General features: G+C 39.5%; 2 protein-coding genes and 1 pseudogene across 2 annotated transcripts in view; all 3 read right to left on the reverse strand.

The window, feature by feature from the left end:
• The window catches only part of LOC138013480 (polyunsaturated fatty acid 5-lipoxygenase-like), a 43524-nt gene extending 28509 nt beyond the window's left edge, over positions 1-15015 (reverse strand). The window contains exons 1-4 of the mRNA XM_068860566.1: positions 14985-15015; positions 7049-7186; positions 1464-1815; positions 1218-1353 (exon numbers count right to left, since the gene is read on the reverse strand). Coding sequence (XP_068716667.1) covers positions 1218-1353; positions 1464-1815; positions 7049-7107 — 547 coding nt within the window. The 5' untranslated portion in view covers positions 7108-7186; positions 14985-15015. The remainder of the gene's footprint in view (positions 1-1217; positions 1354-1463; positions 1816-7048; positions 7187-14984) is intronic.
• On the reverse strand, positions 7155-13714 carry LOC138014111 (uncharacterized). The gene is made up of 3 exons (XM_068861138.1): positions 13163-13714; positions 12218-13061; positions 7155-7186 (listed from the first exon to the last, which is right to left on the reverse strand). Exons 1-3 carry the CDS (start codon positions 13712-13714, stop codon positions 7155-7157), a joined length of 1428 nt encoding a protein of 475 aa, XP_068717239.1.
• Positions 15016-22315: 7300 nt separating the features above from the next.
• LOC138014112 (craniofacial development protein 2-like) lies at positions 22316-22994 on the reverse strand (annotated as a pseudogene).
• Between the last annotated feature and the right edge of the window lie 4506 nt (positions 22995-27500).

Here is a 27500-nt window from a genome sequence, read left to right on the forward strand (position 1 = left end):
CATATAATACACCACAACAAGTCTTTTACAGCTCCTTAAGACAATTTGTAGTTTCAAGGTGAGTAGGCAGGCAAAACACGACTCTTATTGGTCAAGATAGGAAATTCAAAGACCTCAGAGCTTTTCTCTAACAAGTACATCTTTCAAAGACCTCCTTAGGGGAGAGTTTTTTAAGATTTCTTTTAGTAAGGGCTGGTTTTGTATAAGATGCCATTTGTTCATTAGAATTTGTTTGCGATTGGGTGAGGAAGTTCCTGAAGAGTGCGTCTAACTCAGCAACGGCAGTTCTTATTACGGGAAAGCGGATAAACTGTGAGAGGCGCAGGATATGGTGTAGAATTGCCTTGCTCCTTTAAAGTGCCCCTGTGATCAAAAAAACCACTTCCTTTTTTCCTTCAGATTTTGAAAGTGTGTTACTTAACACCTGACTGGCAAAATTTTGAGTTTTGATTTTTATCCAAAGGCCGTTTACTTTGAGTGTAAGTTTTGGATTTCACGGTCCGCCATTACTGACGTTTAAAACTGACCGATTGGACCTCAGACGGTTGGATCTAGGGAAAAGTGACGTCAGAGGCTCACTAGTTTAAAAATTTCAGCGTGTGAACGCAGCTTATTATATATGCAAAGCGTGAGTTTAAAAGTCTGAAAGCCCAAAACCCCCGTGCTGCATATTAATTCTGCCGCGTACACACGTATTGCATTCTTAAACTAGTGAGCCTTTGACGTCATTTTCTCCTCGATCCAGCTCTCTCAAGAACATAATGTTAGTAATGGCGGACTATTAAAAAGGAAAATTACAGTTAAAATAAAGAGGTGTCTTTTTGAAATCAAGGCCTAAAACGTGAGTCACTTAGTGTTTTGTTAACATAGTTTGAAATCCAAAGAAAAATATGAATTGATTTTTTTTTTGATTTTTTGCGACTGGCTTGAAGAAAAGTTTAAAAAGGAAATGAAATGAAAAAAAAGCTAATTGTAATCGAAAGGACTATGTTTTGTCCAGGACAGTCGACTGCGATTAAACCGTTAAAATCGAACCCATTTCGTTAGATATACGGGAGGATATTTTAGACCCTGTGGACCCCAAATAGGTGTCCGTGTCCGCTTACGAGAGACGTCCGATTACCGGTGGCGTCCTTTAGTGGAGGTTCGACTGTACTCACGTTTTGCCAGTCAAAGTAAGACAGATCCACTTTTTCTGCTGACAGTTTAAGCCCTACCTCCATGGATAGTCACCTGGCGGATGGACATCGGGTTGGTTCCCGCCAGACGCTGCTGAGTGAAGTACTTGTCGCTTATCCATAAAGGTTTATTTCTAACGAAAGCCTCATATCTGGAAGGAAGTCTTGCGTATCTCTAGAAGGGAAAAAGAGACCGTTTCGTTAAGAAGAATTCCGGGCAGGAAACGTTTTCTGGTTGGTTAGTACCCAGTAGTCAGGAAACCAAGACCCCCCTCATCTACTTACTCCAATTGCTGGCTCCATGAATGACTGGAAAAATGCTGATAGCATTACATATTCTGAAATGTTTGTGATCTCCTTTCCACCAGTGATACTCAAATATTGGTAAAGAGATGCATTGCTTGTTGAAACCGAGGTAAGGTAACCATTGAGGCAGTATCTGCTGAAAGGATCTTGAGTTAACACAACAGCCAGTTCATTGGGTGTCATATTTAATAATGCAAATCCGTGCACGGAAGCGTCGAATTTGTAGGTAAACGTGGCCTGTTTTCCAGCCAGTTCTTTGTCCCTCATCGCTTTACATATTTCACTGGTCTCTTGAGGAAGGGACACCTCACACGGGACTGCAGTTACAGACCTTGATAAAGAAATGAAATTGGTAATTATAATATAATAATATAAAAATTACTTTAGTAAAACTAAAATATCGGGACTTTTATTGGCTTTTAAATTTTAAAGCTACATCAGCTAACTCCAGCTGGCTTATAGCATGGCGAGAATCTTTTAAGATGTTTACAAAATGTGTAAAGAAAATAAGTTAAGATAATTTAATATGGAGGTATATGTCTATGACAAAATGCAATCCTCTGTAATAGATATAATAATTTCCAATTCGTGAATGTATCGATCCGAACACCCGTTTCAGGTATCATGCAGATAGTCAAAATGCAGAAAAAGGCATAATGCAAATAGGAATAACGCGAAAAGGCAAAACGCAAATAGGCATAACACGACTGAAAAGGCAAAATGCAAGTAGGCATAACGCAAATAGGCATAACACGAAAAAGCTTTATGCAAATAGGCATAACGGCAAAGGGCATCACGCAAGTAGGCATCACGCAAATAGTCATCACGCAAATAATCATTACGCGAGACAATCAGCGGTCGTAGGAATGACCTGGAGCCTTCGTATCTTTTTTGAGAAGATGGTGATCGAACGGGCGATACCTTCTTCTTCCACTCGAATGTCTTGGCTCAATATTAGAGAATTGTTACTGAACTATCACGCCAGGAAGAAAATGGTTTCCTGAAGTGATTTTGATTCCTTTCGACTTAAGCAATTAATCTATGTCCTTTTTCAGCTGAAACTATTAATCAACAGAGTGCACAGATAGTCTATTCTTCGAAAAGCTTTGGCAATGACATAAAACTTTTACCACGAAGTCAATGCTACACAGGTACCTGCTGTTTTTTTATACGGGTCAACCAGGCCGACCAAGATTCCAAATAAAAGCCGACAGCTTGAAATTGCCACAACGATGTCCTTTTCAGTAAGCGCTCTTTCTTGCTCGGACTGATCTTCGGTCGTTCTCTCGTCGCTCAGAAGCCGAATTGCATCGCTTAAAACAGACGACACTGTCTACTGTGAAGCAGAACGTACACAATTTGCAACCATTTTCAAAATGGTACTATCTGAACTAGCGGCGCGAGTTTCCGTGGGGGCTAGTTTTGTCGTGCTTTCTGCAGCAATTACCGACCCTTCCCCCACTCCCGACCACATACCCACCCCTTCCTCCCTCTCGCGTTAACACTTTTAAAGAGATGCCTTTTCGCAGTATGTCTATCTAAGTTATGCCTTTTCACGTTATGCCTATTTGCGTGATTGCTTTTGTCATTATGCCTTTCTACATTTTGACTATCTACATGATACCTGAAACTAGTGTTCGCCCTTCAGGCTCGGATCGATGCATTGGTGATTTGGAAATTACTATATCAATTATGAAAGAGGATTGCATTTTCTCATAGATATACCTGACAGTAACTTCCATTATTTAAGTTCAATTTTTTTTTGGTGACCAAAAAGGAATCAAAAGGATATGGAATTAACAGTGAAAGTGATTGCTTGTATTGCGGTGAATTAGATTCCATAGCAAACACTTTTCTAGACTGCCAATTCACCTTGTCTTTTACTCGTCCGCTGGTGTGGTGGTTTAATGCAACAAACAATACTAGTTTGTAAAAGAAATCGTGTTTGGCTTGTTCAAGTAAGCCTTGCTGCGCATAGGGCTATGAGAAGCTTTTACTATACTTTATTATACATGATGTATTACATCTATTCAAACAAGCTTAAAGATAGCTCGATTGTTTTGTCTGAATTTTCTTTTTCTTTTTTATATGTATCTTGGTATTCAACTGTAATGTAAACTTCCGAATGTGTTACGTGTTCAAAAATTAATAAAATATAACAATGAATAATAATAATAATAATAATAATAATAATAATAATAATAATAATAATAATAATAAACTATTCTGTCAGTGGCTCCTCCGTAGACCGCTGCCTAGTCGTGGTGGGGGAGTTTGCGTGCCTCAGTGACCTTGAGAGCTTTACCGTCGGGGGTATTCCCCCAGTAGGTCCAACCTTGGCGGGCAGGTCAAAGGGTAGAGGCCAGACTAAATGGTAGTCACTAGTCCTCCAGGTTGGGGGTTGGGCGTGCGGCTAATCCTCGTACCCCGTAAAAATTATCTGATTACGGAAACCGAACCGGCCTTAAGAGTCCTCATGGGCCCGATGAGGATAAGTAAGTAAGTAAGTAAGTACTCCGTCAGTGGAGAATGGTTAAAGAGTGGTATTTTTCGAAGGGCCCCCGCCGGACTCAAATCAGTAAGGACTTTTGGATCGGAGGACGAGGCCGACTACGAGAACGAGTTTCCGTCCTGAGCACGCGCACTTCGAAAAAATGTCTGTCTCCAAACCTTATGCGCATGATCAGTACGGAAAACTCGTACTCGTAGTCCTCCTCGTCCTCCGATCTAAAGCTTCCTAACCTCAACTTGCTAGACATGGTCTGGAACTTCTACGAGTACGAGTTTCCGTTCTGAGAGCGCGCACTTCGAAAAATGTCTGTCTCCAAACCCTATGTGCATGATCAGTACGGAAAACTCGTACTCGTAGTCCTCCTCGTCCTCCGATCGAACGCTTCTTAACCTCAGCTTGCTGGACTTGATCTGGGTCTATGAGTACGAGTTTCCGTTCTGAGCGCGCGCACTTCAAAAAATGTCGGCCTCCAAACCTTATGCGCATGCTCATTACAGAAAACTCGTACTCGTAGTCGTCCTCGGCCTCCGTTCTAAACCTCGCTAAACTCAGCTTGCATTTGCTGGACTTCATCTGGGACTTCATCTGGGACTTCTATTACTGCAATTTTTATAATTCTGCGGAATCTTACCTTCAAGCGCCAAGTGCCAAGCTGCGTTTTGGCTTCCATCAATCAAATTTCCAATTATTGCTGGGAATATCGACTCCGCCTCCGGAAAGTGAATTGGCGTTTTGGTTTTTGTTTAGTTCGCAGTTTGAACACCATTATGATATGTTTTTAGACTGAAATTCTTCAGTAAAAAGATTCGCACAGATTCTAACTGTTAGGACCTTGTTATTTGACTATCTTAAGGCTTTTGACCTTATTGACCATAGTATTGTCATCACTAAATTATCTCAATTAGATATCCCACTTAGTATTGCCAACTGGGTTTCAGATTTTCTTTTCGATCGATCACAGAGAATCAAGTTAACAGAGGGTTGCTTTTCTGAGTGGGGTTCCGTCCCATCCGGGGTCCCACAGGGAACTAAGTTTAGGCCCCTGGCTATTTGTTTTAATGATAAGCGATCTAGATATTACTTCACCACACCTTTGGAAATTTGTAGACGACACCACTGCGTCAGAGTTCATTCCAAAGGGTGGTGCCAGCAATGCCCAGTGTATAACTGACCGGGTCATCCAGTGGTCTCATAATAACAGAGTCCCACCTTAACGCTGGGAATCGCCTTTGCCAGATAACCAGCTGAGTTTGATCCAGTGATTGTCTGCAGAAAAGAGCTGGAGGTGGTGGACCGTGTTAAGTTGCTAGGTGTAACAATAAGTAGTTCCCTCTCATGGAACACTCATATAGGCGAGCTAATCAAAAAGGCTAGCCAGCGGCTTTATTTTCTGGCGCAGCCTAAACGGGCTAGAGTACCGCCTAATGACCAAGTTCTTTTCTATACTGCACGTATTAGGTCAATAATTGATTATGCTATACCTGCCTTCTACCATGGCCTTTCCAAGTATCTTAGAAAGGAACTAGTACGTTTAGAGAAACGCGCCATATCGATTATAGTACCAGGCGCCAGCTACAACACTGGGTTGGATGTTTGGGGATTTTATCTCTGGGCGAACACCATGATCAGCTTTGTAACACCCTTTTTAACAGGATCCTTTCGGACCCGAATCATGGACTACAGAAGAAAGCTATTCGCATTATTACCTTTTTCACCTCTTCGTACTCAGTCGATGGGTCTAAGCCCCTCTTCTGTAAACTACAGGCCCTTCCCCTGCATTCTATCTATAAGTTTCAAGTATCTTCCTCTGTGTTTGCTCATTTCCATAACCTCTTACCTCTTCCTCTGTCTTCTCTTCTTCAATTTAATTGTAATTACCATGATTACGAAACTCGTTCTCGCTTTAATTTGAATAAATCATTTTTAAGACACCAATTTGCTATTGGTTATCAAGCACGTAATATTTGGAATGACATTCCTATTAATGTACGAAAGAGTCTTACAACAAATAATTTCAAAAAGAGCCTCACATCTTATTATTTAACTCTCTCAAGCTTGACCTCTGATTAGGATAATGTTCACTTTAAAGTTTAATTTGCAAATCCTCCGTTTTCTATTTGTATCTTAAGTCGAGTGAAAATAAATAAATAAATAATATTTATCTGTCACTCTATACATATATATATATATATATATATATATATATATATATATAAAGAGAGAGAGAGAGAGAGAGAGAGAGAGAGAGAGAGAGAGAGAGAGAGTGTGTGTGTGTGTAGGAGAGAAACCCTGACAATGCACACCCCAATTTTTGAATTTCAAAATTGTAAAGGCAAATCATTAACTCTCCTGGTCAGGCCGTGACGAAATATTGGAAAAACAAAAACTATATATATCCTCAAAGCCGTACAACCAGCCTTGCATTATTATTTTGTGTTTAGTCTACAACTTATTTGCTGTTAGGATCTCCCAAGATCCGTCATTCCTACTTTTTTGCATTTAAAGTGTCAAAGATGTACGCTGTAAACTAGCTGCAATATGGCCGCCTCAATCAGCTTTAAACTTGGGCCCGCGTTGTGGTCATCTGTTACTTGTCACATTGGCATTCATGGAGGGGTGGACGTACACGTACGGTCGTACGGCCACCAAAACCAATATTTCTCGCACAGATGGGTTATGATATTTTCTTACCCACGATGCTCGGCGTCCATATAATAAAGAAAAAATTACACGTCAGCTCGAAGATATGAATTTTATGTTTTCGTGGCAAGAACAATATCTAACTTGTTCGATGCGCTCATTCGGAGATTTTGTTCTTTCCACTCAAAGTTAAATTCACATCTTCTCGCCACCGTGTAATATCCTCTATGAATTTTAGGATGAAGAACGTGGGAAAAAGGGCTGATTTGCAAAGCACATCAGTGAAAGACTCAAATGGCAGCTATTTTGGGATAAGGTGCATTCCCTCTTGGAAATGACGAGACTGAAACCAGCAGAAGAAAGCAGCTCTTGTACAAAATAACGTTTTAAAAAAACAGATTGAAAAGATTACCTTGTTGTTGACGCTAAGAAGCTGACAATGAAGGTGAGCAGTGCATCCAAATGAGCCATGGTGGTGACAGACAGGATGTCAATATATCAGATCTTGGATGTAACTTTTAAAGTGTTGCCTTTGTCAGGAGGGTGTGACCTGCAATAACAATGTAATATCAATCATTATTCTATATTTCTGTAATCCAGCAGACAGTGATTTATCCAGCGCTATTTATGCACCCTTCGAACAACTGGGGCCTGCTCCCAAATTTTTCGGATATCTAAATGACAGACAGTTGCTTAAAGTGTCCATGAGATAAGTGCAAGAATCACTTCTCCCTTTCGTATATAACCCCCACTTTAGATACTTAACAATTATTCTACAAGAGCGCACTAGATATGAAGTGATAGATAACCAACAAGGCGCGCGTACCGCCGAGTTGGTTATAGCATAGTTAATAGAGTGGAATGGTTTGGAAGCTCGTCAAACATCAAAGGAGCACACAAAGATGCCAATATTTAGGTTGGAAAGTCCACGACCGTGCACAATCTTATCGCTCATACACTATGCGTGAATTACGTAACTAACACGTTTCTATATTGGTTAGTTCCTCAGTACGGAGTAAACAACTATTGTGTTTTGTGCACGGCAAAGGCCAAAAAAGAGAACAAAAACCGACAACAAAGAAATTTGTCGGGTTTCATAACCATTCCCCTCTATTAACCATAGTAATAGTCATTTTATATCTAGCAAGCCCGAGCAGAATAATTGTTCTATTAAAAACTCCAGAATCAACAACTCTTCCATGTATGGTCGACTAAAGCATCGATTTCTGCCTCGTTCAATTCCGGTCCAAAACGGTTTTTGTCGGCCATTTTTTCCAGAGATGCAAAAGAGTTTTCAGCTCGTTTTATTGCTGAGTGGACGCGTTCCTTGACCATATTTGGTAAAGCAGGTATATGAACTGATAGCCTTTGTCCGGCGAGAAAATTAATAAAAATGCTGTAATTCTGATATCTGCAGTTCAGTTTTTAATAAACACATTTATTTCAGATTAATCAGTCCCGGTTCGGCATGAACTGGAACAGCAAACATTTCAGATAACAACATTGTGTATATGGTCCTGATAGAGCTGATCATGTTAAGCTAGGTCTTATCCTTAACAAAGAGAAATGTGTGTTTCATATACCAAGGCTCTCATCTACGTTCCGGTATTACCTCTTATCCCGCCCTGAAAATAGGCCTGGAAAAGTTCCAGGCCCATTTTCAAGGCGGGGCAAGAGGGAGTCCCGGAACAGGACTAGGCCTAATACTGTTACAGCAAGGGACTGGAACATCCAAAGAGAACGTCAATGCTGTTAATTAAGCCAAGCAGGTGAACAAGAAAATGTGTCAGAAGTCACAAACGTTTCTTACTATTAAAGGCCTAGTGAATTTCAAAGCAAGATTTATCCCTGACCTTGCGACAATGGCAGATCTAGAGATAGCCTCTGAGGATATTGACAAAGAAAGGAGAACCATTTGTTTGGTCCTGAGCACAATGCGGCCTTTACAGCCGGCTGAGGAGACGGTTAGCCCAAGCACATAATGCCGCATAGACCATTTTCGAATTCTCACGGCTGGACTGGATCTAGCATATAGAGTGGAGGCTAATGCGGGAAAATCTTTTCAAATGCAAATTAATTTGCCCGCATTAGCCTCCATCTCATGCTAGATCCAGTCCAACCGCTAGAATACGAAACTGGCCTATTTGGGATATTTTTATCGCGTAAAGCAAAGAAAAAGATCTCTAATAGTAATGATGCTAGCACAGTTGGTCTTGGAGCATTCCTGGTACCAGAGCGTTTTGTGATGCCGTGATGGTGAACACGAAACAACGGTTATGAACTAAGGAATGGTGGCCTGGCATTAATAGGGAAACTGGAGCATTTTGCAAAACATGTCATGGCTTTCACTAATTTTGAGTGGATTATTAGCAATCCTGAACCCTTCACGTAACTGTACTGCCTCAAGGACCTTGGAAAGACATTGCGACTGACTTCATGGGTCCACTGCCATCAGGAGACTATACTTTCGCACTGACTATTATAGTAGATATGTTGAAATTATAAGTATTTCAAAATAAACTCCGCTAAGGTAGCCATCAGTAGCCAGGAGAGGATATTTGCAACTCACGGATTAAGCAGTACAGTGACAAGTGACGATGTTCCCAAATTGTGGTGGAATCTTCTAAAACGTTTATTTAAATTAAAGTTTCGCCATAGGTTCGAGATATATCGATATATATCCGGATTTTCTTTTGGGAGAAATATAAACGATGTGGCTTTGAGTAGCGATTTGTAAAATACTTAAGTTCATCCAATCTTGTAAAGGCCCCGAAAAAGCACATTTACAGTGTTGCAGCAAAATCGTAATTTGGCCATAAAACTTTACTGGACGTTTTCTCGGCTATTGCAAAAGAGTTGACCTTCTACAGAGCTACAACTCAAAAATTTTTTGTCCGTTTCAGCTCCAATTCTTTGGACTATTTTAATACAGTTCAATGTACAAAACGGATGTCAGCGTTTTTCAATTTTTTGACGTATTTGGATTTTATACCGTTCTCAGTGTATACTGAAATTCCCGGTCAAAGACACTATGATTTTAACTTTGATCAAAGGTAAAATCGTCGACACCATTTAGCTGAAAATCTCTCAGGAAATCTCTCCAGGAGTTGAGCAAAGAGCCGACAAACTCGACTCACACGTGTCGTCCAGTTCAGGAATCTATACCGGAAAATTTGCTGGAAGGAGTAGTGTTCATACCACTTCAAACGAAAAGCATCATTAATGAAAATTCTCAGACTTTTTCCTAAATTTTAGGCGCACAATCATCTTGCTCAAATTCTAGATTTAGGAAAAACTAGAAAGACGTCGTATTTCATCTTGTATGAAAGTTTTTTTAAGAAGCCTTTTTCACCGTTTTGTTGTTGTTGTTGTTGGACGCTTACATCGAGACGGAAAATTCACATGATCATGAACGCTTGAGCGAAATTAAAATTGTTTAGTTAGATGTTCAGCTGGGTAACGAAAAACTAAATTAAAAATCATGAAAATATAAATGTCATTACAGAAAATGAAATTTTTATTTTCGTTCAAGTTAGTATTTAACCAGCGGGACCTAAGGAACTAGGAAATAAGGAAAAAGTTTGATAAAAATTTTGTAAGTTGTCAATTAATTTTAAAATTAGAATCGGACTGAAAGTGCCACTCATTTGTTAAGTTTATCATTATTTCTTTGAGTGTATCATTCGAATTAACTCAGGCTTAGTTTTAAGCTAGTCTGTTAACAAAAAAGCGCTGCACATATTGTTTTTTGAACAAATGATTTCGGATGTCCATTAATTTTCTTTCTTCTTCTTCTTTTTTTTTTTTTTACTTGTTTGAAAATGTCTTCTGTAATTGGTATAATTTTATCCAAGATTCAAAAGTTAATCAAACACCGTAGAACACTACTATTTTTTTTGTTTGTACAACGAAGCCCCGCCTACCCTGTTCAGCAAAATCGTGATTTGGCCATAAAACTTTACTGGACGTTTTCTCGGCTATTGCAAAAGGGTTGACCTTTTACAGAGCTACAACTCAAAATTTTTTGTCCGTTTCAGCTCCAATTCTTTGGACTATTTTAATACAGTTTAATGTACAAAACGGATGTCAGCGTTTTTCAATTTTTTGACGCATTTGGATTTTATACCGTTCTCAGTGTATACTGAGATTCCCGGTCAAAGACACTATGATTTTAACTTTGATGAAAGGTAAAATCGTCGACACCATTTAGCTGAAATCTCTCAGGAAATCTCTCCAGGAGTTGAGCAAAGAGCCGACAAACTCGACCCACACGTGTCGTCCAGTTCAGGAATGTATCCCGGAAAATTTGCTGGAAGGAGTAGTGTTCATACCACTTCAAACGAAAAGCATCATTAATGAAAATTCTCAGACTTTTTCCTAAATTTTAGGCGCACAATCATCTTGCTCAAATTCTAGATTTGGGAAAAACTAGAAAGACGTCGTATTTCATCTTGTATGAGAGTTTTTCTTGAGAGGCCTTTTTCACCGTTTTGTTGTTGTTGTTGGACAAGACGGAAAATTCGCATGGCCATGAACGCTTGAGCGAAATTTAAATTGTTTAGTCAAATGTTCAGCTGGGTAACGGAAAACTAAATTAAAAATCATGAAAATATAAATGTCATTACAGAAAATGAAATCTTTATTTTCGTTCGTATAAACATAACAACTTTCTTTAATTTTCCAGACATGTTTCGACGGTACATCCGTCATCTTCAGTGTTACATATTTTGAAATCGCCGTTGAATTTAAAGCGCGCGCGATCTTACAAACTTCGTTACATTGCGTTGTCAATATTGCGTATTAAATCAAAACAGAACAAAACAAAAATTTAAATGAGTGACGCTTAGTTCCTTACAGGGAGAGAGAGTCAGGTTAATGTGTTTCACCTGCTGGTTGAGATCGGGCTTCTCCCATTTTATATACATGGATTCCTTAAGCTTCACTTGGTACTTAGTGGCTGCAGAGTCCAGGATCTCGAAGCAATCCTGTGTGCAGGATGCCTTACAAGACTCTGAACTCTGCAGATGTTTAAAAACGTTCGAAGATCTGTCTGAAAGTAAGTGCTCGCGCACTCGTGTGGAGAAGTGTCGGCTGGTTTCACCAACATAACAAGCATTACAACTTGCACACGAAAATTTATAGACCACACGCGTGCGAAGCCCTACAGGGACAGCATCTTTCACATTAAAAAGACTCCTGACTTTGAAAGTAGTGAAGACTAACCTTATATCAATAGGTTTACATAACCGATTAGCAAGTTTGCGTATACACCTCTGTGCCGTGACTGAGAAGTGCCCAACGTAAGGGATTTTAAAGAAAAACTTAGGTGTTTCCTGGGGCTCGATTCCTGAATGAGACTGTGTTTTCCCTCCCTTGACTGCTGTCTGAATATATTTAGAAATATATTTGTTGATAAGGTTTTCAGGGAAGAGATTCCTCCGCAGAATGACAGACAATTTTTGAAGATCAGTATGGAACCCCATCCAAGTGTTGTTTATCTTAAAAGTTCTATCAATCAAGGTTTTGATTAACCCCAGTTTGTAGGTAAAGGGGCAAAAACTCAGATAACTGGTGAGCAAACCTGTGAAAGTATTTTTACGGTAAACGGTGGTTATACTTTGGTGCGGGTCAGTGTTATTGATTAGAACATCTAGGAAAGGTAGAACATGGTCAGCCTCCCGTTCCATTGTAAAGCGTATATTGGGGTGTTGATTGTTGATGTAATTGAAGAAAAGGGTTGCATCCCGTTCAGAGCGGAAAAGGCAAAATGTATCGTCTACGTAGCGACGATAGAATAAGACCTCTGAATCCCCGTATTGATCCAACCATATATTCTCATGGTGACCCATAAAGAGATTGGCTAGAACAGGGGCAAGGGGGGACCCCATGGCTACACCATCCACCTGGTCATAGAAGTTACCCTTGAACAGGAAGTGAGTTTCCTTGGTAGCAAACTCAAACAACCTTTTAAGATGTTGTAGTTTCAAACCTGGGTTACCCTCAGTTATATACTTGACGGCAAGGTTAATACAATCATCTAGAGGGATGTTGGTGAAGAGGCTTTCAACATCGAAGGACACCATGAACATCCCATGCAAAGACAGCTCATTGATTTCCTTCACGAAAGTGAAGGAATCTGAAGCAATGAATGTGGATGGAATATGAGGTTGGAGTAGATTACTTAAGTATTTGGCCAAGCTGTAGTTGTAGGTGCCTATGGAGGAAACTATGGGCCGAAATGGTGGGGTGGAATTTGGCGCTCGTGGTTTGTGCATCTTAGGGAGACCATAGATCCTAGCAGGCTGGGATCCACTTGGATAAATGGCCTCATAAACTTCAGGATCAAAGTGACCTTTTTTCCTAAGTTCTCTAAGATAGCGCTGGAGTTTCCCTTCTGGGTAAGGGTAGGGTCGGATGTAAGGACCCTGAATTTAGTAGTGTCGTTAATGATTTTAAATAAACCCTTGTCATATTCTTGTCTATCTAAAATTACTACCCCATTACCCTTATCTGGCCGCAATATTACAATGTTCTTGTTCTTTCTTAGTTCTTTCAGAATCCTGTGCTTTTTCAAATCCGAGGCCGTGGGTCGATATGATGACACGTACGTGTGAGCCAAATGTGACAGTTCGGTAGCCAGTTTACCCGTGTCCTTGCTCTCCTTGAGATTCTTTAACATCCTCTGACTAATCAATTCAAAGCATGCGAAGATGTCCGTTTTGTTGATCGAAGGTGGGCATATCGAGTGGGTAAGTCCATATTTTAGAACATTCAACTGATCAGTGTTGAGAGAAACCGATGAAAGATTGGTGACAACTTCGTCTGACTTGAAAGGAAGGACCGAGTTTTTCGTGAGGTTTTTAAGTTTCTTTTCGTGGGTTTTGATGAAGTCCTTCACCCCTTTCGTCACGTTGTGGTCAATAGACTTGTGAAGAATATAACGGTCAATACTGCTTAGTGTTTCAGAAATGCGATTATTAAGTCTGTCCCTTTGGAGGACTAACCTGTACACACAGGATTGCTTCGAGATCCTGGACTCTGCAGCCACTAAGTACCAAGTGAAGCTTAAGGAATCCATGTATATAAAATGGGAGAAGCCCGATCTCAACCAGCAGGTGAAACACATTAACCTGACTCTCTCCCTGTAAGGAACTAAGCGTCACTCATTTAAATTTTTGTTTTGTTCTGTTTTGATTTAATACGCAATATTGACAACGCAATGTAACGAAGTTTGTAAGATCGCGCGCGCTTTAAATTCAACGGCGATTTCAAAATATGTAACACTGAAGATGACGGATGTACCGTCGAAACATGTCTGGAAAATTAAAGAAAGTTGTTATGTTTATACGAATATCTATATTGTTGCTGCTATCTAGACCTTTATTTTCGTTCAAGTTAGTATTTAACCAGCGGGACTAAGGAACTAGGGAATAAGGAAAAAGTTCGATAAAAATTTTGTAAGTTGTCAATTAACTTTAAAATTAGAGTCGAACTGAAAGTGCCACTCATTTGTTAATTTTATCATTATTTCTTTGAGTGTATCATACGAATGAACTCAGGTTTAGTTTTAAGCTAGTCTGTTAACAAAAAAGCGCTGCACATATTGTTTTTTGAACAAATGATTTCGGATGTCCATTAATTTTCTTTCTTTTTTTGTTTTTTTTTACTTGTTTGAAAATGTCTTCTGTAATTGGTATAAATTTATCCAAGATTCAAAAGTTAATCAAACACCGTAGAACACTACAATTTTTTTGTTTGTACAACAAAGCCCCGCCTACCCTGTTCTTAAAATCGACCGCAAAGAGGAAATAAAGTGTCCTTTAAGTGCAATGTCCACGCAAAAAAGCGAAGTTCAAATTTAGACTCGTTCATTACGCAATTTTCTCTTCTGCTTGCAATGTTAATGTCTAGAACAGTGTAAGCCTTTGTGATAGTGCGGTCAAAAAAGGTTTTTATTTAAGCGAAAAATATCCTAGAAGTACGGAACTCCAGTGCACCTTCCCGGCATGGAACTACATGGTATAAAATAATTACGGAACACACCTAGTGGTACGGGTTATACATTTACTATCACAGTAAGCTTAAAGGCTCGTATGTATACCGGGAAAATACAAGGGATCCATGAAATCATTCATGATATACCTGACTCACATCAAGGTGGCGCATTTTTCTCATGTATTCCCTATAAAACCCTATTATTTTTGAATGTCTTGATAACAATTTAGGCATAAGCGAGAATAGTAAAGGTTCAGCATACGCAGTTACTAATAATTACTTTGTTTACAGGTCTAGTTCTCGCTTCATTATTCTTGTTCATGCTAAATCTAAAAAAAAAATTGTAAACGTACCTTAAGGCCGATATGACGCCTCAATAAAGCACCCGGTAGAAGTGGTCACTACGAGTAGATACCTCGAGTATATTATTGGTGAAATCTTATAAAATTTCGATGTCAACTTTGGGAGTGACAGGTTGACATTCAGCGGATTCATGTTGGTCTTTATCATAAGCGTTGTTTGAGAATCAGAAATTGCTGTGATTAATCCAACAGGTACCATATACTGTTTTGTGTACCCCAAGGCGGGATTATGAAGACCGATCTAAAGTTTCTATTGTGTTGTCTCCTTGGGAAGGAAACTTAGTTCTGTTAAATGAAAAGTATTTTTTTCCGTCTTCACGTTACAAGATGACCCGCGTTAAGGAAGTTACTTTTCTTGGTGTTATTTTGGATGAAAACCTTTCATGGAAACCACATATGTCACATATTGCTTGCAAAATTTCTAATTCTATTAATTTTATTGGTAGATCAAGTCCTTGCCTCACTAAGCTTGCCTTGAAAACGTTGTATTATTCGTTAGTTTACCCTTATTTTCAATATTGTATTATAGTTTTTGTTGTTGTTTTTTTTTTTTAATTATTTCTTAAATAACAACATTTACTTACACCGGAATACAATAATACAATACATTACATAACATACATGTATTCAGTAAGCTACGGTTTCTCAGCTAAATTATTAATCTATACCTGGCATGCATGGCTTCCTTTTAAAATCGTTTATGTTAAACATGTTTTAAACCCTACTTTGTTAAAAACTGGCGACCAATTACTCTACTGAACTTCGACTATAAAATAGGCCATTGCAAATCGACTCCAAAATGTACTTCCAAAAATAATAAATAGTGACCAAACCGCTTTTCTTAAAGGAAGATTTATTGGTGAAAACATAAGATTAATTGATGGCTTAATAAATCACACTGCTGCTCATAATATTCCCGAACTGTTACTGTTTTTAGATTTCGAAAAAGCGTTTGACACAGTTGAATGGTCTTTTATATGGAAAACGCTAGGTTCTTTTAATTTCGGATCGTCAGTAATAAGCTGGATCAAATTGTGCAACCGTAACATAGAAAGCTGCGTCCTTAATAACGGATGGGCAAGCAATTACTTCATTCCTGAAAGAGGAGTCAGGCAAGGTTGCCCTCTTTCCCCTTATATTTTCATTCCTTGTGCAGAAATATTAGCCAACAAAATACGAGAAAACAAAGATATAAAAGGGATCGCTGTGTGTGGAAATGAAATCAAGATTAGTCAATATGCTGACGATACGACCATGAAAAAAGTCCTTTATATCTGCCTTACTCGACCAAGATCTTTTCGGTGTGATATCTGGCTTGCGGCCACCCTGCGAGCAGAGCCTCCTTTTGTCTTTTTCTTTACTGAGGAGGAGAAAAGTAGGCTCTGCCCAAATCGCGTCAACTCTTTGAAGCCGCCGCAGCCCGAACTTCTGGACTAGTCAATCTTGTTTTCTCTCGTCAAACCGGTTTTTCCAGTGCGAGCGTCCGTTTAGTGACAAAACCGATGGTTATAATTGAGCCCGCTGGCATGAAAAACCAAGATGGCGGCGAGATCTGGCATATTAGGCTTGGGTTCGAGACTGTATCCTGGCAACATGCAGCGCATATTCAAAAAATATCTTACTCGATTCATGCAGAGCCTTTCTCGAGAACGCCAAAATCGAGCAAGCAAGAGAAAGACTCTGCTTGCATGGTGGCTTGCAGCTTAACAACAAGAAAACAGAAGTCCTCTGGACTGGAGCTAGCGCTGGGCGTCAGGATAAATTATGTACCGAAAAAGATATAAAGTGGGTTACAGACAAACTTAAGGCCTTTTACGTATCTGGATTTCGACCAATCCCATGGTTGGCATGAAAGGAAACCACAACGAAAAGTTAAGAAAGGTTAGAAACTGCTTAAGCTGCTGGGAATACCGTCGTCTAAGCCTGTTAGGGAAAATCGTTGTATTAAAACGTTTAATCGCTTCTCAGCTTGTTTATATCACCGTTGCCAACGAATTATGCCGCTTTAGATGTGATTAACAACATGTTCTACAGCTTTCTCTGGAGTGGAAGGGGGGACAAAATTAAGCGAGATGTTATGATCAGTGACTATAAAAATGGAAGTTTGAGGATGATCGACATTAAATCTTTTAAAACTAAAATCCAACATTTTCACTCCCGATATAATAATTGGCCTGAGATCGGACACCCTATATCTAACATAAAGCAATACTTTTACTTCCTTGTTGCCAGATATTACATATGGTCCTGCAAAACAAAGGACGTACGTAAAGGACCAAAAATAGAAAGATTTCCTAGTTTTCTATCTTCTTTAGTACCTTTTAAATCTTAAACCTCAACAAAACAAATAAATTAAATTAAATTAAAACAAATATTGTATTATAGTTTGGGGTTCAACATACCCTACTAACCTTAATCGTCTTATTTTGCTACAAAAGCGTATTGTTAGAATTGTTAATAAGAAGCCTTTTGATGCGCATACTGATCCACTATTTAGAGATTTAAAGTTCCTTAAGGGCCTACTCAGGAGCCCATCTGGAATGGGCTCCTGGCCTACTGACGTATTTTTTGGGGTGCGTTGCTAGGGTTGTAATAGTTAACTAATTTGAGAGAATTTGGCATTATTTTGGTCACTTTCCAACTTTTGTAAACCAATGACCCTAAATATGACGTCATCATGTCACGCCCATGGTCACGTGACCATTAAAAGAAAACTCTAAATTTGTCTACCTGCTACTCAATTTGGGTATTTAATCAGTGGTTTCATAATTTGTATTCGTTTTTGCATCCAGCCAAGCATGGTTTTCTTTTTATTTTGAAAAATGTTCTTTTTAGAGAGATAAACGATACTGAAATACCCATAAAATTTTCAAGAAAGATGATTTGAAAAAATCAATGCTTAACTATATTTTGCATTTGGAGGTGAAACGTACCATATTAAAAAAAATTATTTCAATTTAAAGACCGCCCGAAATTTAGCTTTTTCTCAAACCGGAAGTCAGTTCGTTGACGCTCCGCAGTTGATCTGAGAACGAGTTCGAGGAAGGGCGAGGAAAAACCTTCGATGCAAACAACAGTTTGTGCGGTGATTTTTGCTTGTGAGTGGGTTTCCCGATCAGCTCACGATGTGATGATGTCAGTCACCGGAAGTAACATTTCACTTCCTTAGCAACACGCGAAAAATACGTCTGTGGGCCCTTAAGTTTGTTGATATTTATTCTTTGCACCTAGGTAAACTTATGCATTCTTATAAGAATAACTTACTTCCTCCCTGTTTTAGCTTTTTTTTTTTTTTTTTGCGTACGAATCAGGTTCATAGCTATAATACTCGTGATTGTAACCGATTGTACATTCCATTTTGCCGTATTAATATAAGGAAAATTTTCATTTATCAAGGCCCGGTCTTCTTCAATAAGTTATGCTCTGACATTCGAAATGCTCATTCATTATATTCTTTTCAGTCTAAGATTAAAACGTATCTCTTGTCATGTTATTAATCAGATTCTGATGTCTTCCCCTTCTTGTTCTTGTTACTAGTGTAAAATAAGGAAAATATCGTGTTATGTTTAATGGTAATTTAATTAAGCAGTCTCTTTAGTCCATCAATCCATGTAAGCTCTTTCTGATTTGTATTATATTATGTAACGAGGGGGCCCAGGTCCTATAAGCCCAATGGTTTCTTCTGGGCTCTCTTGCCATGTGGTAATTTATTTTTTTATATTTAACTTGGTAATGTATTGCGGCTAAATAAACTGAACTGAACTGAACTGAACATGATCGCCGCCATGTTGGTGGACGAAAACAAATTGATTTCTCATTAGCCTCTAGGGGTTTCCACATTGTAATAAACATGTTATTTTTGTTTGCTTTTGGTACACCGGCAGAAACACGGAAATGCGTACTAAACAAACTTGACAAAGACATTAAAGATTGCGAAAGTACGCACTTGGATTAATAACATTGTCAACTAATACTGACAACATGTCTTTTCCTTCGCAAGTTCAGCGTGAGCGTGTTGAATTATCCCACATGGTTTTTCTGCAGAAGAAACAAGTTGGTCACTTCTTTTGAAAATAGACTTGTAGAGAAAAAAAAGCTAACTGATGATGAGATTAACAGTATGACTTGACAATAAAAATAGGGCCCTATTCGAAAAGACCCTGTCACCTGTGCTAGGAACTTTGAACACATGGTACAGCTCTTTGTAAAGGATGTGTTCAAGAGTAATCTTACACCTATTGGAGAAATAGTAGGCTTCTTTTACAGGGTTGAATTCCAGCAACGGGGATCACCTCACATACAAGTCATGCATTATTTTGGGTATCTAGTCGCTTATGAAAGCCCCTTGTGTTGTTACATCATTATCTTTTGTAGGCACGAGAGGATTGGGGCGGGCTCGCGGCTACAAAAAGAGCTTGCTGACAGGCTAACCATTGTCCAGCTGTTATATCACACTGACTAGTTCATAAAGGAACCTTTCAACCTGCAAATTTCAAACAAGCGCGGTAACTTTCATATCCGCGAGTAAAGACAGCGGCACTTTGATTTACTAAGTAAACTTTACAATGCGATTTAAAGTGTGGAGCTCAGCGACTCTTCAGTGTCTCTGGCAGTTGGCGTGTATTCTATAAACTCCAATTATGGAAATTCTCTTAATTGCGAAAACTAACGAATTTTCGGAAAGACAAACTTACATGCTCGCAAATTTTAAAACACAAAAAAGTCCGATTTTGAAAAAAAGCTAAGATGTTCCTTATAAGCTTTCATAGCTAATTTTTTTTTTGGATATTTTTGCACCTTAAATGAAGGACCAACCAATCATCTTCATTTGCATGTTTGTGGAAATTGACCGAGACAGCTCTATTCATATACGTGAGGTTATCTTGAGTTGAGTGAATGACGTCATCAGTCCTCTCATTTGCATATCTTACACTTTCTTCAAACTTGAATATTTCCGGAACCAATGCAGATATTTTCAAACGGTAAACGGTGTTTTTAATCTTACTTGGAATTCTATCTGATAAACCTAAAAATTCAAGGGATACAAATTTGATCATAGCACATGTAGCACTTTAACTACTTAAAGCACGTTTTATACAAACTGAGATTTGCACATGGAAAAGAGCCCGCGTAAAATTCGGTCGAAATACACAACCAATCAATCAGAAAAGCGAACGACTGTGAAAATGCTTCGTTCGTCCAATCAGAAACACGATCGATAGTACTTCACAGAGGGGGCCAACGAGCGCGCGGATTTCTGAAAACAAATTAGAATAAGAACTGGCAAGATTTGCTCGGCTCCTTGAAGGAAGAATAGGTGACTTCATAGATGAGCAAGAAAATAAAAACACGAGAGCAAAGACTGGCAGAAAAACTGCTTAAAACCTATCTTCGAAGGAAGGAAGAGCTAAGGAATGCTGAAGTTTACCTTACCTACTGCTCAACCCAATGGATTGCTGAGCGAGTTCGTGAATGGTGAGTTTAACGAATTGCTACGCGACAGAGCAAAACCCTTGTTTGTATAAAGCAAATACTGTGTTTGTATTTTATACGAACTATTTTCTGTGCCTCTCCCCATGACAAACCCATCTCACTAAGTTCAGTTACCACTGTCTTCCTCCAGGTGGTTTTGTGTCTTCCCCATTTTCATTTGCCTGCAGGTGTCCACCTAAGGGCAACCTTGTGTATCATCTCCGACTACATTCGTAAGACATGTCCCAGCCATCTAAGCCGGCGTTTCTTGATTTCAAGATCCATACTTGTGCACCCAGTCTTCTGATACAGGTCATTGTTGGAAATTTTATTGGGCCAGAGGATGTTGCAGATCCTTCGCAGACAGCTGTTGTGAAAAACATTGACTTTATGTATGTCCCTCTTGACAATTCTCCAGCATTCAGAGCCGTACAGTAGCACAGATTTAACGTTACTGTTGTAGATGCGCACTTTAGTCTTAAGGCTGTACTGCTTAGACTTCCAGATGTTTCTAAGTCTACTAAATGCACACCTGGCTTTGTTAAGCCTAGCCTTGATGTCCTTCTGGGCACTGTTATCTGTACTGATCACACTCCCGAGATAGGTAAACTCTTCAGTATGTTCCAACGGCTCTCCATAGATGTTGATTGGCCTTGATGCGTCGGAGTTGACGCACATAATTTTGGATTTCTTTTTGCTGATGATCAGTCCCGTTTTCTTGGCATTTGTATTGAGATTGTCTGATTTCTCCTGAAGATTGGTAGGTGTTGAAGAAAGGATGGCAATATCATCAGCAAAATCAAGGTCTTGAAGGTGAGAGAAGATAGTCCACTGCTTTCCACGAGAGCGCAGGGAAGTTGCTTGACGCATCACTCAGTCGATAGTAACAAGGAAGAGAATAGGCGAGAGTATGCAGCCCTGGTGCACTCACGATTTTACTGGAAATGCTTCTGTAATGGTATTTCCAAGGATGATACTACATTCGAAGTTGTCATAGAACATCTTGATAAGGTTGATAATCTTGGGAGGTAATCCATATGCTTGAAGGATCTTCCATAGACTCTCTCGGTGCACGCTATCGAATGCCTTTTGGAAATCGATAAAGTTAATGCAAAGAGATGTGTTCCATTCGAGAGACTGTTCCAGGATATCTCGTAATGCAAAGATCTGATCCATACAACCTCGTCCTCTTCTAAACCCAGCCTGTTCTTCTCTGAGTGTTGAATCGATAGCGTTTTCAATGCGCTTAAGCAGTATCCTGCAAAATATCTTACTCGGTACAGAGAGTAAAGTAAATCCCCTCCAATTATCACAGTTGCCGAGATCGCCTTTCTTTGGAAGCATGAATATAAGGCCTTTGGACCAGTCATTTGGAATAACTTCTTGTTCCCAAATCTTTGAGAAGAGGTCCGTTAATAACCTAGATGCCGTATTAATGTCCGCTTTAAACAGCTCAGCTTGAAGTGAATCAATTCCTGGGGCTTTTTCGTTTTTCATGTTTTCAATTGCCGAGCGAACCTCTGCTATGCCTTGGGGGCTGGTGCCTGTATCAAGATATGATTCAGAAGGTGGTGGATCTGCTGGTTCCTCTGGGTCTGGCCGGTTAAGGACTTCTTCAAAGTGTTGCACCCACCTTACCAGCTTGCTCCCTTTCTGTTGTTATCATCTGCCCCTGCTTATCTTTTACTGGCATGCTGTGATTGGTGATGTTGCCACAAAGTTGCTTAGTGATCTTGTAAACTGTTCCAAAATCTTTCTTCTCTGCTGCTTTCTCAGCTTCGCTAGCCAGATTCTTGATGAAGTTCCTCTTGTCCTTTCTTGCAATCCGCTTGACTTCCCTATCTCTGATCTTATACTCCTGCTGCGTTTCGTTCAATCTGCCTTGACGATTTAGCATTCAACAATTTCTCCTTTGTCTTCCTCCTAACTTCTAATCTGGCCCAAGATTCATCTGATAACCATTTCATGTTCATCTTTTTCTAAAAGCCAACAGTTTTCTTTGCAGCATCAGCAAACGACACCTTGAATAGATACCACGAACACTCCACTGGGAACTGATCTATTTCATCCTCAAGATCGGCGAGTGGAGCAAACCTGTTCTTAAGCTCAATGCTGAAGTTTCTTCTGACCTCTTGCGATTTCAATCGGTTGATGTCATACACTCTCCTGCGTTGTTTATTGGAGTCTACAGCCATAAGCTTTAGCTTAATTTTGGCGAATAACATGTAGTGGTCACTGCTTACATCTGCACCCCGATATACTTTTACATCCAGAAGGGATCTCCTCCACTTCTTGTTGATTATTACGTGGTCGATCTGATTGATTGATTGTACGACCATCGGGGGATTTCCAGGTCAGTTTGTGAATGGTCTTGTGGGGGAAGATTGTACCCCCTATTATACAGTTATTGTTCAAACAAAAATCAACCAGCCTTTCTCCATTGTCACTAATACTCCCACAGCCACGCTTCCCCACAGCAGCTTCGCAGTTGCTGTTGTCCAGGCCAACTTAAGCATTAATATCTCCCATTATCAGCAGCAAGTCATGTCGAGGGACTCTGGATACTTCATACTGGAGCTGTTCATACCATTCGTCTTTTACCTCATCCTCTGCCTCGTTAGTAGGGGCATAACATTGTAGTATAGTAAGCTTACAATATTTGGAATGGAACCTTGCTCTGATGATTCTATCGCTGACAGGTTCCCATTCAATGAGGGTCTTTTCTTTTTGTTGATGATAAGGGCAACACCGTTTGCATGTGCATTTTCCTTCCCAGAAAACAAAATTGTAAAGCCATCACTTGTCTTCTTCCTTCCTGCGCCAGTCCATCTACATTCACTAACACCAAGGATGTCCAGGTCATATCTTTCCATCTCCTTTGTAACCTGTGCCGTCTTACTAGTTTCAAACATTGTGCGGACGTTCCATGTCGCAAGTCGTACCATCGTTTTGGGCCCAAGAAAATTCCTCCTTGAGCTCATAGCTTCCCGTGATGGGTTTCCACTAGGAGCTGTCATACTGCCAAGCTCAGGAGCTTGGCTTGAAATTTCCATAGGACTCTGTGGATTTGAATTCATAGTTGCGGTTTCTGTACCTTGATGGGTTTTTACGGGATGGGGGTGTTAGAGCCACGCCCAACCCCCAGCCTTGAGGGCCAGTGGTCTTCTGTAGGGGTTTTCCTTCCCTTAGCACACCAACATGGCTGGCGGCATTCTCTAGACGTAACGTACAGATAGAAAACCTTCGTAAGCATAATTTGATTTCATTTGTTTAACAGTGCGATGTTTCCTTCCCAAAGAAACAACACGATCGAACCTCTAGATCGACAACACAAAACAATAGTTGGTACCTATTACATCAATCACAGCAATTTCTGAACCTCAAACCATGTTTATGATAAATATCAACATGAATTCTCCTAGCGCACTATCAATACTTAAAGTAGCAAATTGACAAAGAGAAAACAAAGTGGCCTTCAAGTGCAGTGTTTCGTCACGAAAGCGTTTCAAATTTAGACTTCTTCATTACGCGCTCAATAATCTTTCAGTCTCGAGCTCCTAGCAGTTTTCTCTCCTGGTGACAGGGTAATCTTGGTGATATTGCGGTCAAAGAAGGTATTTATTTCAGCAAAAAATATTACAAAAGTACTGAACTCCATTCCAGGTATGCAACAGCATGATAGATAATAATTACGGAGCACAACTCGTGTGATATACCACTGGCTATACATTTATTATGGTAGTCACACTCGGCTTAAAGGCTTGTAGGTATAGCGAGGAAATACAAGGGATCCATGGAATCATTCATGGTACACCTGACTTGAATCAAGGTGTGGCTTAATTCCCATGTATTGCCTATAAAATTGATTATCTTTGAATAATAACATTTTATGCTAAAGAGAGGTTACTAAAGGTCCAGCAGTCACTGGTAATTACTTATTTTACATATCTAGTTCTCGCTTCATTATCCTTCTTCATGCTAAATCTAAAAAAAAACCAAGAATATTCTAAACGTACTTTAAGGCCGATATAACGCCTCAATGAAGCACTCGATTGGAGTGATCACTACGCGTAGATACCTCGACTATATTCTTAAATTTCACATGCTGTCATGTTGGTGTCCCAATCCAATACTCCGGGAATTGAAAGCTATTATTTATGCTAACGTCTTCCTTTGTTTTCGTTGAAAAACATGGCTGTTGATCACGTAAGTGAAACCCAAGAATTCCTGGTGAAATCGTTTAAAATTGGGACGTCGGGTTTGACATCTCATTTTAATCTGTCTACTTTAAGTATTGATAGTGCGCTAAGAAGATTTATGTTGATACTTTTCGTAAGCATGTTGTGAGAATCAGAAAATACTGTGATTAATGCAATAGGTACCAACCATTGTTTTGTCTAACCCGATTCGGGATTACCAAGATCGATCTAGAGATTCGATCGTTTTGTTTCTTTGGGAAGGGAACATCGTTCTGTTAAATAAATGAAATCAAATTATGCTTACGAAGGATTTCTATCTGTACGTTACATCTAGAGAATGCCGCCAGCCATGTTGGTGGACGAAAACAAAAGATCTCTCCTTAGCTCTTTTTGTTCGTCCACCAGAAAATTACATTCCATCATTCTTCACTATGTCTCTAATGCGAGGTTTCAGAACTGTCGCTTGAAAGAGTGATAGCCTTTCCGCACATGTGCATACTTAACAAAAGGAAAAAGGTTCCGAAAAGACGCACTTGGGTTTCTGCATTGCAAAATAATATAAAAAACATAACTGGATTGGGATGGTTGATGGAGTAGACGTGAATTTTCGTCCTCCGGCATAAACTCCTCTCAAGCAAACGGGTAAACTTGTCTATCTTCAACTTACCACAGAAGCCAACGATATGCCACCAAAATCGTGTAAGAAGAGAACACGGTGTTCCAGTTCAGGCAAGGTGGAGCCCGGGGGGCTTGGCAAAAAATAAAAGAAAATTAAAACGGTTTTACGGTTGATCCACGTTTCTTTTTTTGATATCTCGCCGAGGATGCTGAAAGTAGCATTTCCGAGATTCAAGATTTAAAAATTTTGTGGCGGAGAATTTCCCCAGAACCCCCCCCCCAATGCAAAATACGTTCCACTGTCCCTGCCGGTCTGAAGAGGAAAACCTATGTCTCATAGAATCGATAAGCGATTGGTCAGGATGGATAGTGATATAGAGATTATACCAAGGAAAGTGCGTTCGAACGATCTTTATTCACGAGTTGCGATGCATCAACAAATGGAACGAGTGAGAGCAGCGAACGAGTGAGTTTTTTTATGCATGGAGACAAGTGAATAAAATTCGTTCAAGCACTTTCCATGGTGTAATGTTTTTATTTCATACATACTGAGATTTTTTCTTACTGACCGATGCATTTCAAAGATTGTAAGCAATTTAAGAGCAAGAGCAAATTTTATTGTAAACACCGCCAAATCCGCAACGTAGCACGATATTCAGGTTTTTTACCATTTAGGAAAAATTTCCGGAAATTCCGGTTGGTTTGTAAATGGTACACGACACTTTGGTTCGTTCCACTGGAAAATTTCCGGGAGCAGCGGGACGTCTGAAGAGGTAGTCCCGTTTTCCAATTGGAAACGCTCCGATGGAAATGTGTTCCATTTACAAGTTTTGAAAGGTCTCACCAGTTTCAGGCTATTCACGGCCAAATGTTTAATTTTGGCGCGTAAAATCGCAATTACTGGGCGGCGAACAGACTTGAGTTAACTGGAAGTCTGGAACACGTTTTATGACCAGATGGAAATTTCCATCGAAATTTCCAGAATTTTTTTGTAAATGGTAAACAACCTCACTCTCTGTTGACAACTATTGTATATATATTTTTAAGAGCCCCATGGACACTGAAATCACACCGTAAGTCAATTTCTGCCTCTTGTAACTATGCTTTTACCCTACGTTTGGCCAGGGCTTAAAGCTTTATTCCTCGTTTTCGTATTAAATTTTCAATCTAGAATTGCCTTTATCAACAAAAAGAGCATTGTACAGTTTCATATATCACTCTAAACAACCTTAACGGAGCCGAATTTGCATACACCGGCTAACCTTAACACTCCCTCAGGAGCGTTTTACATAATACGTGATATCATGTTGTTATTGTTTTGTTTTGTATATCCCGTGTTTACATCCTACTTTTTTAGATGCAGTTATGCTTTACAGCAAGCGAGTCAAATACGCCCGGCTAGCTCTCGACAAACTTAATTTTGGTACTGACTTCAAAAATTGGGTACAAACGTTCTATTGCAACATTACTACCTGTGTCACAAACAATGGTTATGCCTCTGATGTCTTCAGTCTGGAGCGAGGTGTCAGACAGGGTTGCCCACTATCAGGCACACTCTTCGTACTTGGTATTGAAATTCTTGCACTTGCGATTAAGAAAAATCCGAAAATTGAAGCGGGCATCAAAGTAGGAGCGCGCGAAATAAAAATCACACAGTATGCGGATGACACAACAGTTTTTCTAAAAAGCCCTGAATCAATGAGTCTTTAGCTTGACCTCTTGCAAAAGTTTGAAAGATGCTCGGGATTAAAAATTAACCACACGAGGTCAGAAGCAATGTGGTTGGGAAAATGGAAGAACAGAGAAGACACCCCATTCAACGTTAAGTGGCCGAAAGACCCTGTTTTGGCTTTAGGAATACACTTCTCGAACTCAGAAAAGGTTAGCGAAAAAATTAACTTCTATGAAAAGTTGGATGTTTTGCAAAAGCCCTTAAGCAATTGGAAGAGACGGAAACTAACTCTATTAGGTAAGATTATGGGCCTTTCAAACCTTATTTACAATGCATCTGTACTACCAGTCCCTGAACACTTCTGCGATCAGGTAAACAAAGTCACCTTTAATTTTATCTGGGACAACAAAATAGCCAAAATTAAAAAAAAAAAACAATTAAAACAGGGGCCTAAATATGATCGATTTTACGTTAATGATCAAAGCCTTGAAGTCCATTTGGATAAAGTGATTTCACCTGAGCGAGAATTCGGCATGGACGCTTATT

The sequence above is a fragment of the Montipora capricornis genome, chromosome 8 (assembly GCF_036669925.1).
Source record: "Montipora capricornis isolate CH-2021 chromosome 8, ASM3666992v2, whole genome shotgun sequence".
In the NCBI taxonomy this organism is placed as follows: Eukaryota; Metazoa; Cnidaria; class Anthozoa; order Scleractinia; family Acroporidae; genus Montipora; species Montipora capricornis.